Raw genomic sequence first — 14,117 nt, forward strand, 5'->3', positions numbered from 1 at the left:
TTTTTTTTTTTTTGATATGGAGTCTCGCTTTGTCACCCAGGCTGGAGTGCAATGGCACGATCTTGGCTCACTGCAACCTCCGCCTCCTGGGTACAAGCAATTCTCCTGCCTCAGCCTCCTGAGTAGCTGAGATTACAAGCGCGTGCCACCATGCAGAGCTAATTTTTGGTATTATTTAGTAGAAACACGGTTTCACCATGCAGGCCAGGCTGGTCTTGAATTCCTGACCTTCTGATCTGCCAACCTCGGCTTCCCAAAGTGCTGGGATTACAGGTGTGAGCCACTGTGTCTGGCCCATCTCATTGCTTTCAACCTGCTCATCTCAGGATTCCATCAGGTCATGGTTATATCTTTTCAGATAAAGGTTCACTGAAATTATTTTTCTCACATTCTTAGAATACAAAAAGCATACAAATGCTGTTCTTATGGCTTTACTATCTTATTTGTTTTGGAAAAAAAAAAAAGGAAATCTTACATTGGCTCAGTGGAAGAAGAAAGAATAATTTTTTATCCCAATTCCTTATCACTAAGGAACATAAAGAATCTCTTGGTACCAAACCCCAGAAAGAGTGAGTGGTTTCTACTCCATTTCCCCCTGTCCCACTGCAGATCAGGCCTCACTAGAGATCATGAGTTTACCAGCATTAAGCACACTATGCAGTCGAACCAGTCTACACTGAGCTACTGTGTTCTCAGGTCAGAAGACAAAAATGTTTCCAGGGAGCTGTAATTTACATCCCCATTAAATATTTTTTTCTTGATTTTCATTAAAATAAGAAAATAAGTTTTCTCTACTTAGTGGCAGACCAATTTAACTTATATAAAATTTTTCCTGTAATTCACCCATACTTACTTAAAGGATTAGTGAGCCTCTGTCAGAGAAAGGATACTTGTCTGCTCATTAACATTCATGAGCAAGAATCCTTCTGGTAGAACTGGTTTCAGAGTCTGACAGAGCAATACTTAAAAGAAATTGGCTTGTCTGTGAACCAGCTGCTCAGCAAAGCCACCATGCAAGGGAACTGGTGATAATAAGATGATAATATTACAACCACACTGGGAGCATAATGTATATCAAGTTACTTTGAGGTGCGTGGTAGGGGTCTTAGAATTAGAAAAAGATTGGAAGTCCATCACTGAAGTCAGAGCTGACGATCAGCAGTGTGTAGTCTTAGCTTTGAAAGATCTGTCAAAGTTCAAAGGAGGGGAAAGAAAAGAAAAGAAAAGAAAAGAAAAGAAAAGAGAAAGAGAGAGCGAGGAGGAGGAAGAAGATGGGAGGAGGAGGAGGAGGAGGAGAGAAGGAAGGCATATTCCAGTTGTACAAAGATCTGGGTTCTACATGCACACATTTAAAAGACCCCCTACTAGGATCTTCTCTTTCAGTATTGTATAAACGCAAGGCTTGAAAGGCGTTTGTGATTTGTAAACCTGTTAAGTAGCTCTGTCAAAGCCAATATCTCTAGTTGGACGATTTTTATTTTTGGAAGATCTGCCCTTTGGGAAAATTGGCAGATTACTTCCCAATGCCAGTGAGATTGTTTCTCTAATTTCTGAAATTCAGTTCAGTGCATTCTGATTTCAAGAGGAGTGTCCTTCAGATGGAATACATATCGCTGAGCTGGTAGCCTAGCAAATGTACAGAAGGCATTCAGCTAATTACTTCTTAGAATGATTAACATTATAAGCCCTATGAATTGTAGTAACCTATTATTCTGTGCAATGATTTAGGACAGCAGCAGCACAATACAAGGAATTATTACATCTATTTATCCGTATAATATTAATAACATCATAGAGGGGTGTGTGTTGTGGGGGGGGGTGTGTGTGTGTGTGTGTATGGTTATACATGTATTTGTTAGTGTGTTAGGACATTGGAGGTAGTAAGACAATTGTGTCTGTCTTGCTATGATTTATTTAGAAAATAACTATTGTTCCTGAATTCCTAGGGAATCTATTTTTGAAAAGTCAACGTGATTAGTAAAACATTGGGAAGTAGCAAGAGGCAGTAACTTGAGGACTATGGTAGATTATGATACAGAAATAATCATTCCTTTCCCCACTTCCACTTCCTTAGGAGTAGTATAATCTCTTGTCCCACTAATGTTGGAAACTGCCATCAGATTTGCTTTGGCTTATAAACCTCAGGAAGACAGTGCGGCAATTCTAGTTTAGGCTTTAAGGAGCATTCTGCCTCCACCTGTCTATATTAGCATCGCCACACTCCACTAAGAGAAGAACATGCTTAAGACAGAGTACTGCTTTCAAATGAATAAGCTACATATAGACCAGACCAGACCAAAATGACTCTAAATGCATAGAGTCAAGCCTACATGAGCAGCCAATCTCTAGTCAACCCAAAGATACACTACAGAAAAATAAACACTTCTTGTTTATGCCCTGAAATTGTGTGTTTTTCTTACAAAACAGTAGCAAGCTGGTGCAAGGAAGAAAACATTGTGACAGAATATCTATCTAATAGATATATGCTAAATGTCAATAAATTAACATTGTTGAAAAGAAAATCAATAGTAAATTGTTTACATTATGTCCGACAGACTTTGTGGACTTGCATACAAAATATTTGATTCATTTTGTCTCATCCTGGCACTTTTTAAATTATCACAATCTTAAGACATTCTTTGAATATTGAACTGCAAGCTCTTCCAAAAAGTCTTCTTGGATGCCACTATGTAGAAAAATTTCCTCCCTCCTCTTTCCAATAGACTTCTGCTTTAGGATACAAACAATTCTGCCTTTCTTACTCTTGGGTTTATACTTATGTCTCCCCCAAAACGTAAACTCCTTGATAGACAATGACCAAATTTTAATCATTATTAATCATTTTTTAATCTACAACAATACTTGGTTAAGTGCATTCTCCGTGATAGGCTCTAAATAAATGTTTTCAAATAGAAATCACACACACATACAAAAAATCTCACCCTGTGACAGGAAATATGAAAGATGCTATCACCATAGGGAAACCTATTTAGGGTTTATCTCTTTTCAAATAAGTGTATTCTCGGAGAAAATTAGGGCAAATATTAAAGAAATCATTACGTTACTGTCACCTCTACAGTATATAGATGAGAAACTATATTTAAAAACAAAACACAAGCAGATTTGCAATGTAAAAATATTATATCACTGTATACAAATTATTTCTGCATCCAGTTCAATGGGTAGTCTGTGTGTGTTACTATAGAATAAGTTCTTCATAAGGATAGAACTTACTGTTCAATATTTTTATTTTGCTTTTAAAAATGCACTGGCTGCCAAATTTCTGGACAAATGTATACCATTAAAATACATTAATAAAAGCGAGGAAGTAAAGTAAAATAATAAGACCAAGAACACATTAAATAAAAAAGTTCATATGGAGCTCCAAATGTGAATACATTTCAGCTCAAATAAATTCAAAGGAAAAAAGGAACCTAAATAAAATATCCCTTCAACTAAATCTTTCTGCCTCTGAATAATCCACATTCCACAGACATGCTTAGAGGATAGGGTGTTAGTGCCGACATCAAGATAGAAACCACTAGGCTTTGTGAGGTAAAAAAAAATAATAATAACAATATATCTTCATTGATTCAATAAAGGCTTTTACCAAAAAAACACCCATTCCTCTTTAATTTAGGGACAAATTCCAGTTGAATACTGTTCCTGCCTTTCCCAAAGATATGGGTAGACTCTTTACCCACCAATATTTCTACTGCCCTTTTAAAGAAATACCGATAATTTTTCAACAGTATCCATTCAAAAGAAATAAAAATTTAGAATTTCAACCAAGTATTGACTTCCTATATATAACATGACTATTTCTAATTCTGATTTAAGTATTAGGTTACAGTCTTGGATTCATCATTCTTAGTGGAAACTTGGCAAGTCTTTTACCCTGTCAAACCTCCAGATTCCTTGAGGGCTGGACTATATTTAGGTGGGTAGTTTTTTTTTTTTTTTTAGAGTTAAAAACAAATCTTCCACTTTTCCTTGACAGTCATTTCCACATCCTCCCCACAATAACTAGGACAGGACAGGCCCGGCAGGGTGAGATAGAGGAATAGGTGGTGTTAACCACAAGACGCCAGCACATCTGGGAACTGGAAAGCACTGGAGAGATGATGTGGTAGATGGCTGAGAGCAGAGATCCAGGAGTGCTCAGCCTGGAATGGAATCCTGACTCTGCCATTTATTATAATATCTGCGTGATTGCAATTCAGTGTGCCTCAGATACCTAGGGTTAAAATCTATGAACGACAGGACACAGGGTCAGATGTTGCCTCTTATTACTATTACTACTAGGTAATAGTTACTATTACTACTATCTGCTACTTGCTTGTTCTCCATTTCCTATTACACATGAGCTACTTGGTAGCACAACAGCAAAACAGGACTTAGACAGGAATGCCAATTTGACAGGCTAGTCACTGAATATGAAAATGCTAAAAATGAGTGAGTACACAAAGATGACTCTCCTTTTGTCTACGTTTTAATATGCTGGTGTTTATCTGTTGCCTGGGGTGTTTGGCAGAGGAGAAGAAGGTGAGAAGGAAGGGAGTAATGTGATCATTCTGTCTGATATACTAAGCTGGGTCATTGTCCAAAATTTTAATCCTGGGGAGCAACAGAAAAGCGGGGCCTGGCTATAGCGCATATTCAGAGCATCCCTCTATAGTTCGGAGAGAACTTTTGCAGTGGCCAGGACCAAGACCAAAGGATGAAGGGGCTTACAGGGATGTGTCGTGAGAGCCAGAAATTGAGATTTGGTTGGAGAAATAAGAAAAAGGTAAAGCAACAAATACCTTGTTAGACCCTTGGAGAAGCAATGTCAAGAAAACTCTATTATATAGACTTTTATCATGACATTTTAATTCTACATTCAAAAATTTTAAAAAGGTATACAGCTATAGGAAAATTCTCTGCCAAAGAATTAAAATTTCTGGAATTGATAGTATATGCTTTTAAAATTCGTTGCCTCTCAGGTATGAATGCTAGGCTAATCTTGGAGCTAAGCACAGAAACTTACGAAGGTTGGGTAATAACTCAAGTTGATTCCACTTTAACTTCCTACCATCTGATGAGTATTTATAATTTATAAAATTATAAAATTATAGTGTCTCTTCTAAATGTTACCAAAATATCACTTTAAAAAAGACAGGGAAAGTAAGACAATAAATAGAATATGGCTTTAAGTTAACAGTATTGGAATCTCAAATTTTAAAAACAGTCACCTCTGCCACAAAATAAAAAGTTAAATGGAATCAAAGCATTTCTCATACAGTAAGAAAAGTGATAACCAGAGATTAATCATTACCAGCAATTGACTTTAGCCTCTCTAAATATATACTGGACTGGATCACATGTACGGAATTTAAATTGCTGCTATACTTAATAAAAATAGAAAACTCATCAAACTTTCTTAATTTTAATTAAGGAGTGGTTTTTCATAAAGAGCATATAGCCAACAAAGCTATACACAATCCAAAAGACAAATTAAGACTTCTGAGAAAGTGGAAACAGAGGCAGAACCTCAAAATAGACAAGATGGATGAAGAGACTCCAGCAATGATGCAAAATGACTAACATAATAGGAATTTACTAAAATAAACTCTAAGTCCTTCATAGTACTGTTGGTTTATGTGGGAAAATAAAACTCAAAGAAAGTGATATTCTATAACTGAAACTAGATAGTTTTGTGCTCACGTCAAATTGACATTCATCAATAAGTGACATGAGAGAGTACTTGGGGGAAAAAAAAAGGAAAAAATAGAAAACTACCCACATGAATGCACAATCATTCAAGGAAGGTGACTTAGCAGACTCACCTTTGAGATATAAGAAAATAAATCATAGCAGTGTATAACTGACCCTCATGAATCTGCCCAGAGAAAATAACAGAAAATGTGACAGTGACTTTTTAATTGATGATGACGATTATTATTATTATCTTAAGTCAAAGTGCTTCAGGAGTTGAGATTATTAGAATCACATTTAGATTCTCTCTTTTTTTTTTTTTTTTCACTCTGGCTGAAAGCCTCCAAAAAAAAAATCTTAATTTCTCTCCCATCCTACCCAATGCAACTGCAATAAAATGAGTGGTTGCTAAAGAATTCATCCTTCTCTTAGGTCAGATTAGGTCAGATCTAATCTTAGCAAAATCAATATCCTGTCAAACTGATTGACATCATACCCTTAGATACATTAGAACAATTCAAAATATACCTATATAGAGACAGGGAGGGAGTAAGTGAGAAAGTGGAGAGAGGTTTCTTTAATAGGACAAACCAGATGTGGGATTAGAAACTAGAAATGCAAAGATATTAAAAGTTATCGATATAATACAAGAAGTATAAGGCTCAGTCTTGTTTTGTTTGTTTTGTTTTTGTTTTGTTTTTGATTTGTTTTGTTTGCTTTGAGATGGAGGCTCACTCTGCTGCCAGGCTGGAGTGTAGTGACACAATCTTGACTCACTGCAACCTCCGTCTCCCAGGTTCAAGTGATTCTCCTGCTTCAGCCTCCCCAGTAGCTGGGACTACAGGTGCCTGGCACCACGCCCAGCTAATTTTGTGTGTGTGTGTGTGTGTGTGTGTGTGTGTGTATTTTTAGTAGAGATAGGGTTTCACCATGTTGGCCAGGATGGCCTCGATCTCTTGACCTCATGATCCACCTACCTCAGCCTCCCAAAGTGCTGGGATTACAGGCATGAGCCACCACGCCTGGCTGGCTCAGTCTTGTTGAATGGCTTTACTTGTTTTAAAAATGTCAGCTCTCCATAAAGCTACCTAATATTTATTTTGTTGTTGTTGTTGTTGTTGTTAAAGAATATATATATTATCTACCATGAATAGTGTCCTGGAATTATTTTAACATCACTTTGGAGTACAGCTTTATAAATGCACTAGAGTTTTTGTTTTTTGTTTGTCTATTAGTTTCCCAGGGACACAGGTCAAAATCAGTGGCAACAGATCATTACCACCTACTTCATGTAACAAATGACAAAACAGTTCAATTTGCCGTAGCTTGAAGTGATAGAGTATAGTCCTCCAAACACAGAGTCCTATCTGGGGCTCCTAATGTCACTGGTTTTGTAACCTGTAATCAAGAGCAACCCCTAAGTACTCCCTAGTTGCATTTAAGGGAACAACATTCACAGCATCACCACTAAATAAAAAATTATTTTCACATACATCCACATATAAAATTATACACAAGGGAGAGCCAAAGATAGAATGTGAAGATGTTAAAACATACTTGCAGAAAGATGAAACCCCAGTCACTTACACAGAAAGTGTCACATCATTTGTACTGAAAATACCAGGTAGACCTGTCTTCTGTAAACTTGAGAACCGATTTGAAAAAGATCGGTGCTGCTATAATAGTTTAAAACAGCAATAAAATGGAACATTTTACCTACCACACAGTAAAGAAAAAAGAAACATAAAAACTTTGGCCAACCTTTCCTAAACTGGCTCTGCTGTGCATTGACTGAACTGAGAGAAGAAAATTAATAGCAGCTCTTTTGCTCTAGAGTAATGTTGTAGGACCAACGGAGCCCAAAGAAGGTTCACCACAAGGTGCAAGTCTGGTTTACAAGAAATCATAGTAAGGTACATTCATTTCTTAAAGCACTAAAGACAACACACCATCTAAAAGTACTAAATGTATTGTTATCATTGTTGATACTGTTTATAAAGAATCAAACTACCTTTGAATATTTTCAAAATATTCATGTTCTAATGAGAAAATTCAATGCTGAAATTTCAGTAATAATTTGTAATATAAAAATGTTTATTTAACAAATAAAATATAGAAATAGCATTGACTGCTTATAACCAGGATATGAGAAGAGGGTCTAAACCTTAGATAGAATGCACTACTGCAATGTAAAATGTGCTATATGATTGCAATGGCAAAGTCTAAAATAAAGGAATCTGTGTCGCTGACATTTAAAACAAGCCTTTCCTCTTCAAATATGATGTTATATTTCAAATAATCTTAAGTTACACTTATTTTTAAGGGAGAATCCCCATAAGAAAACTAGACAAGCTGCAGTATAACAAAAGCTGAATTATAACTCCTTTAATGAAAACTTGAGCTAAATCTTTACAATAATCTCACAGGCAAAGCACAAATGCAAAACAGCTCTTTGTTAAACCAGGTTTTACCAAGATATGACTTAAAAAAAAATACTGTCAAGAAAACTCATGCCTTTTCTAAAAATAGACAATGCTATAAATATTTAAGAAGGATAGAAAAGCTCCCTTTGTAAAAAATATTTTTCATATGATACCAAGATTCTCACAGAAAAGTGTACCTATAGCAAAGTCAAGTGAAAACCATTTCACCTACCGTCAAATTTCTTATGCCTGGACACAAACGTGGTGCGCACAAAATGGCTTGTCTCTTCCACCAGGTTTTCAAACTCGAGTTTGCTCTGTTGGCTTAACTTATCTTCCATTTCTGTGGTGCAGCATGTATATTCCTGAGGACAGATTCTTAAGTGTTCCCCTGCAAAGAGAAGTTAAATGTCACTATTGCATTCTAAGGACTTTTGGTAGATGTTAGAGATTTCACTTCTCTAACACTTTGTTCAAATCTTAGGGTGCTTGTTCCATCTACTTCTCCAGCTGTCACCATGAACTCTATCTGGGCCACAGCACATCAGTGTATCTAACATTCCAAACACGTGGTGGATTTAAGTTGAACCTGATATTTAGTCTCTGTTCCTCATCATGTAAGTGAAGGTGCATTAAAAACTTCAAAATACCATGGCATTTTTTCCTGGCTTGTATTTGTAATGCCTCAAGTAAATATCAGGTGATACAATGACACAAGATGTAATACAGCTATGCATGCTTGTCTTGGGAAACCTCAAGTAAGGCAAAAGACACTTAGTCCCATCACCAAAAGCAAGAAAAGATGGGAACTGTCCCTTGGGTTCTCTTTCCGCAAGTCTGTCCCTGGGTATGCACCAGCTTTTCTCTAAGTCCAGGTGAGTGTGTTTTTAATGGTAGGTCTCATTTGCTAAGTTGACATTTCTTGTCAGAGAGAAAACATTCTCCAGAAAGAAGGAAGTCACTGATGGGTTTAATTAATGCTTACATTATACAGAAATGTAGAAGAAAAGGAATGAAAGCCTTGTATTTAATTCGACAGATCTATCTACTTCGACAATATTGCTTTCTTTAGTGCTATTTGCAAGTAGAAGCCAATCCTTTGCTTCATGAAATTAAAATGGTCTGTTATTGCATAAAATGTGAATTTCCAATTGAAGCAGCTCAGTGAGTGTCAAAAATCTTTCTCACAGCCTGTGGAGGGAAGAATGGAAATCCACCCAATGTCTTGCTAAATAAAGCCAACAAATTGCTCCTGCTATTAAAGTCACTGTAGGACACTGAAAACAAATGAATAAAGTACTTGACTCTGTGATTAAAATTCATTTATAATGTTTAATGGTACTTATAAAAGTATGTCCTATGACCTTGTGTGAAGCATAGGGTGTCTCATGATTCTTCGTGTAGTTTCATGCTTAAGCTCCTACTTCAAACAATAGTAGAATTAAAAAAAAAAGTTTACAAGGATGTATAACGTTAGGTCTTTTGCTGTTCTGAAGCATCTTTTTTTTTCTTTTTTTTGCTGTTAGGTGTTTGAGTTCCTAATTAAAAGACACACAAATGCCCAACAATTATAAGGAAGACAAAAAAAAAAAAGCTCAACGTGACTAATCATCAGGGAAATAGGAAAATGTAAATCAAAACCACTATGAGGTATCATCTCACCCCAGTTAGGATGGTTGGTATCGGAAAGATAAAAAATAACAAATGCTGGGGAGGATCCAGGGAAAAGGAAACTCATATACTGTCAGTGGGAATGTAAACTATGATAGTATCTATGGAGAATAGTATGGAGGTTCCTCAAAAGACTACAAATAGCATCCAGCCACCCACTCCTGGGCATTTATCTGAAGAGCAGGAAATCAGTACATCAAAGAGACAATTGCACCCCATGTTTACTGGAACACTATGCACAATAGCCAAGATATGGAATCAGTCTAGGTGTCCAAAAACAAATGAACAGATAAAGAAAACGTGGCATAAGTACACAATGGAACAGTATCTAGCCTTAAAAAGGACGCTAGCCCGTCATTCAATGCAACATGGATGAAACTGGAGGACATTATGTTAAGTGGCATAGCCAAGAACAGAAAGATAAACATTGCACGTTCTCATTCATATATGGAAGCTGAAAAAAGGATCTCTTGGAAGTCGAAAGCAGAACAGAGGATACTAGAGGCTGGGAAGGATAGAGGAAAGTAAGGGGTCTGTGGTAAGGAGATTTGTTAAAGGATACAAAATTACAGCTAATAGGAGGAATAAGTTCTAGTGTTCTACACCACTGTAGGATGATTATAGTTAACGATAATATATTACATAGTTTCAAAATGCTAGAAAGAGGTTACTGAATGTTCCCAACACAAAGAAATGATAAATGTTTAAGATGATAGACACACTAATCCCCCTCTCTGATCACTATACATTTTATGTATCAAAAGATCACTATGTACCTCCCATAAATATGTATAATTGTATAATTATTTTATGCCAATTAAAACAAAATAAAAATAAAGGTATATCTTATTAAATTTCTAGAAAGGAAGGAGACAAAAAGTAAATATATATGTATTTTTTAAAGAAAAAGAAATGCATTATTCTTGAAAATGATAAACATCAACATTCAAGTGAATAATTTGCTCTTAGGAAGGATTAGGATTTCAGAGAAATACTCAAATACTTTTATCTATCATTATTTATTTCTTAAGCTGCTTGATAGATATATGGTACTTAATGCATTATCTTTACTTTTTTCTGTATGATGAAAATATTTTGTAACAAAAACTTGGAAATATGTTATTAAAGCTTAGTAGTCACTACAGTTTTCCTAGAGAGGAGGTCGGGGGTAGCTATGAAGAATGAAAAAACAAGCAGCCCTTGCCCTTTAGAAGCCAGCCTGACACTCATTCTCCTGTTACACTTAAACATTCTCACAGAATGCCAACCTCACACAAGACTACCCTGAGACATTGAAAGAATAAACCAAGTAAGGCCACTTCATAGTTTTGTCTAAGCACAGAAAACAAGGTTACTGTGCCATTCAAAAAGTACCAAGCGTCTAGGCACGGCGCCCCCCGCCGCCTTTATCCCAGCACTTTGGGAGGCCAAGGCAGGCAGATCACCTGAGGTCAGGAGTTTGAGACCAGCCTGACCAATATGGAGAAACCCTGTCTCTTCTAAAAATACAAAATTAGCCGGGAGCGGTGGTGCATGCTTGTAATCCCAGCTATTTGGGACGCTGAGGCAGGAGAATTGCTTCAACCCGGGAGGTGGAGGTTGTAGTGAGCTGAGATCATGCCATTGCACTCCAGCCTGGACAACAAGAGCAAAACTCCATCTCAAAAAAATAAAATAAAATAAAGGACCAACCACTTCCTCTCTTGGCTAATATGATGGACTTCTTTACTAATCACAGATTCATCATTGTGCTAGTCTTCCATTTTGTCAGCAAGACTTATTGAAATGCCTTATTAGAGAATTCGAGAATTACCTTATTACAGAACTACCTCTGCTTTCTGACAGCATCCAATCGAGCATGAGTCCCTGACTCTATGCACCCTCCCCTAAACACACACAACCAAAACCCATATCCTATAATAAATTCCTTCCGAGACCCTCTTACTGGGACATGGCTCTCCATGATATATTCGTGGTCTTGCAATAAATTATAAGTAAATCTGTCCAACTACAAGGGTATTCCTGATCATCTTTCACGTGACGATTTCGACACCACCAAAATGGAACAATGTGAGTTCCTCCACGACTCCAAACTTCCACACGCACCTCCACGACTCCAAACTTCCACACGCACCTCCACCGCTCCAAACTTCCACACGCACCTCCGCCGCTCCAAACTTCCACACGCACCTCCCCCACTCCAAACTTCCACACGCACCTCCGCCGCTCCAAACTTCCACACGCACCTCCACCGCCCTAAACTTCCACACGCACCTCCACCGCTCTAAACTTCCACACGCGCCTCCACCGCTCTAAACTTCCACACGCGCCTCCGCCGCTCCAAACTTCCACACGCACCTCCCCCGCTCCAAACTTCCACACGCACCTCCACCGCCCTAAACTTCCACACGCACCTGCCCCGCTCTAAACTTCCACACGCACCTCCACCGCTCTAAACTTCCACACGGGCCTCTATGACTCTAAACTTCTACTACTTAGAAGAAAAACTTAAGTATCTACACATCAAAATCACCCTGACAGCTTAACAATGAACCAGAAACATGGCCACTACATTTTTTTTTTTTTTTCACATAAACCCAGAAAGGGCTTGTAGTTCCTTATGTTTCCACATGGGCTGGGTGTTCCTTAAACTGCAAATGGTTTCATGTCCAAATAATATAGACAACCTTTCATCCTGCGAGATACCATGGTTTTTTCTTCCTTCACTCCATATGAAAGTGCTATTCATTTTTGAATTTTTTTGGTATTATATCTTTTGAGATTTTTAAAATAACAAGTCTTCCTGATATTTTCAGTTCTTTGATTTCATATTTCTAGTGTGATATATAAGTAACAATTACATTAATATGGGTATTAAAAGGTGACACTGTAATTTGACCTTATCACTTACTAGCTATGTGAAGTGAAAGGGAGATGCTTAACATCTCAATTCCTCATCTGAAAGAATGGAAATGATGATAACAGGTTAGGAGATAAAATAGGGAGAAAGTTTAGCTCAGAGCTTAGCAAATTTTCATCAGATATTTTAATTTTATAAACTATAATATGAAATACATCTAAGTAATGATTTTAAAATGTTGCTATGAGGATATCAAATGTTTTTCTTTACTATTACAATTTCTAAAAAGTAAAAGTACAAAAGCTCCACATGTGTAAACACACAAAATGACTAGATAAGAGGAAATAGATTTCTTCAAAATAATCGATCTATTATTATCTAATTATTATTGGAGTTGATAACTGATTGGTGTCAACAAATAATTCATTGCACATATATGTTCTCTTAATTCTTTTAAATTTAAGTAAATTACAAACTAAGTATAGTAGATGCAAGATAGTTTTCACCATTTTCAAAATTTTTCCAGACATAAAAGTTAAATTAACAAGAATTATCCATCTATTGGAAGGTGGTATAACCTCCTCATATCATGGCAAAAAGAGTAGAGGTAAAGGCTTAGAAAGATCAAGTAATTAACAGTTGCTAATGCCTCTAAGCTATGTCTAATCATCTAATGTTGCTAAGTTGTGACAAAAGCAAACTTACGAAAACTTTTTCTGGGAGGAAAAGAGACATAAGATGTTTGGGGGGCAAGTGATGGAGGTATCTTCAGCAAAGTCACATCACAAAGTCCAAGCAGGCATCTCTCATTATTATCACTCATTCAGAAGAGACCAGTAGCTCAACAATTAATTCTCATGTAGAATATTTTCCATTTGTTTAGAGAATAACAAACAAATTGACAAAATGAAAATGTTGTTGCCTCTGTAATACTGCCTTGAGTTAATTACTTTAAAAGGCTTCAGTATAAACACTGGTAAGCATGTGAGTGTATAAACTTTAATCTATACCTTTAGGGGCAGTTACCATTTATAGTACTTCAAACAGGAATCTATACACTTGGGGTAGCTCTGGCAAGCTTTCAAAAAGTATTAACTAAATCAATACCAGGATTTACTAATGGGCAGAAGAGATGTTAAAAATAAATGTTCATAGGTGAAATTGGTGTTGTTCAAGCTATGGGGTTGGCAGCATTATTCACAATAACCAAAAGGTTGAAACAACCAAAACACCCATCCGCAGGTGAACAGATAAACAACTTCCATCTGTTAAACAACAGATAAATAACTACACATACAATGGATTATTATTCCACCATAAAAAGCAATGCAGTACTAACACATACTACAACATGGACATTATGTGAAGCAGAATAAGCCAATCACAAGAGGACAAAGACAACATGATTCCACTTATATGAGGTGCCCGAAGTAGTCAAAATTATGCAGACAGAAAGTAGAATGGTG

General features: G+C 36.7%; 1 protein-coding gene across 2 annotated transcripts in view; it reads right to left on the reverse strand.

Moving 5' to 3' along the window:
• Window positions 1-14,117, reverse strand: part of LOC105551239 (glypican-6) — a 1,217,642-nt gene that overhangs the window by 887,829 nt on the left and 315,696 nt on the right. For both annotated transcript variants that reach the window (XM_011996405.1, XM_011996404.1), the window contains exon 2: window positions 8,353-8,511. In XM_011996405.1, the coding sequence (XP_011851795.1) occupies window positions 8,353-8,511 (159 nt within the window). The remainder of the gene's footprint in view (window positions 1-8,352; window positions 8,512-14,117) is intronic.

The sequence above is a fragment of the Mandrillus leucophaeus genome, unplaced genomic scaffold (assembly GCF_000951045.1).
Source record: "Mandrillus leucophaeus isolate KB7577 unplaced genomic scaffold, Mleu.le_1.0 Scaffold511, whole genome shotgun sequence".
NCBI classification, from domain to species: Eukaryota; Metazoa; Chordata; class Mammalia; order Primates; family Cercopithecidae; genus Mandrillus; species Mandrillus leucophaeus.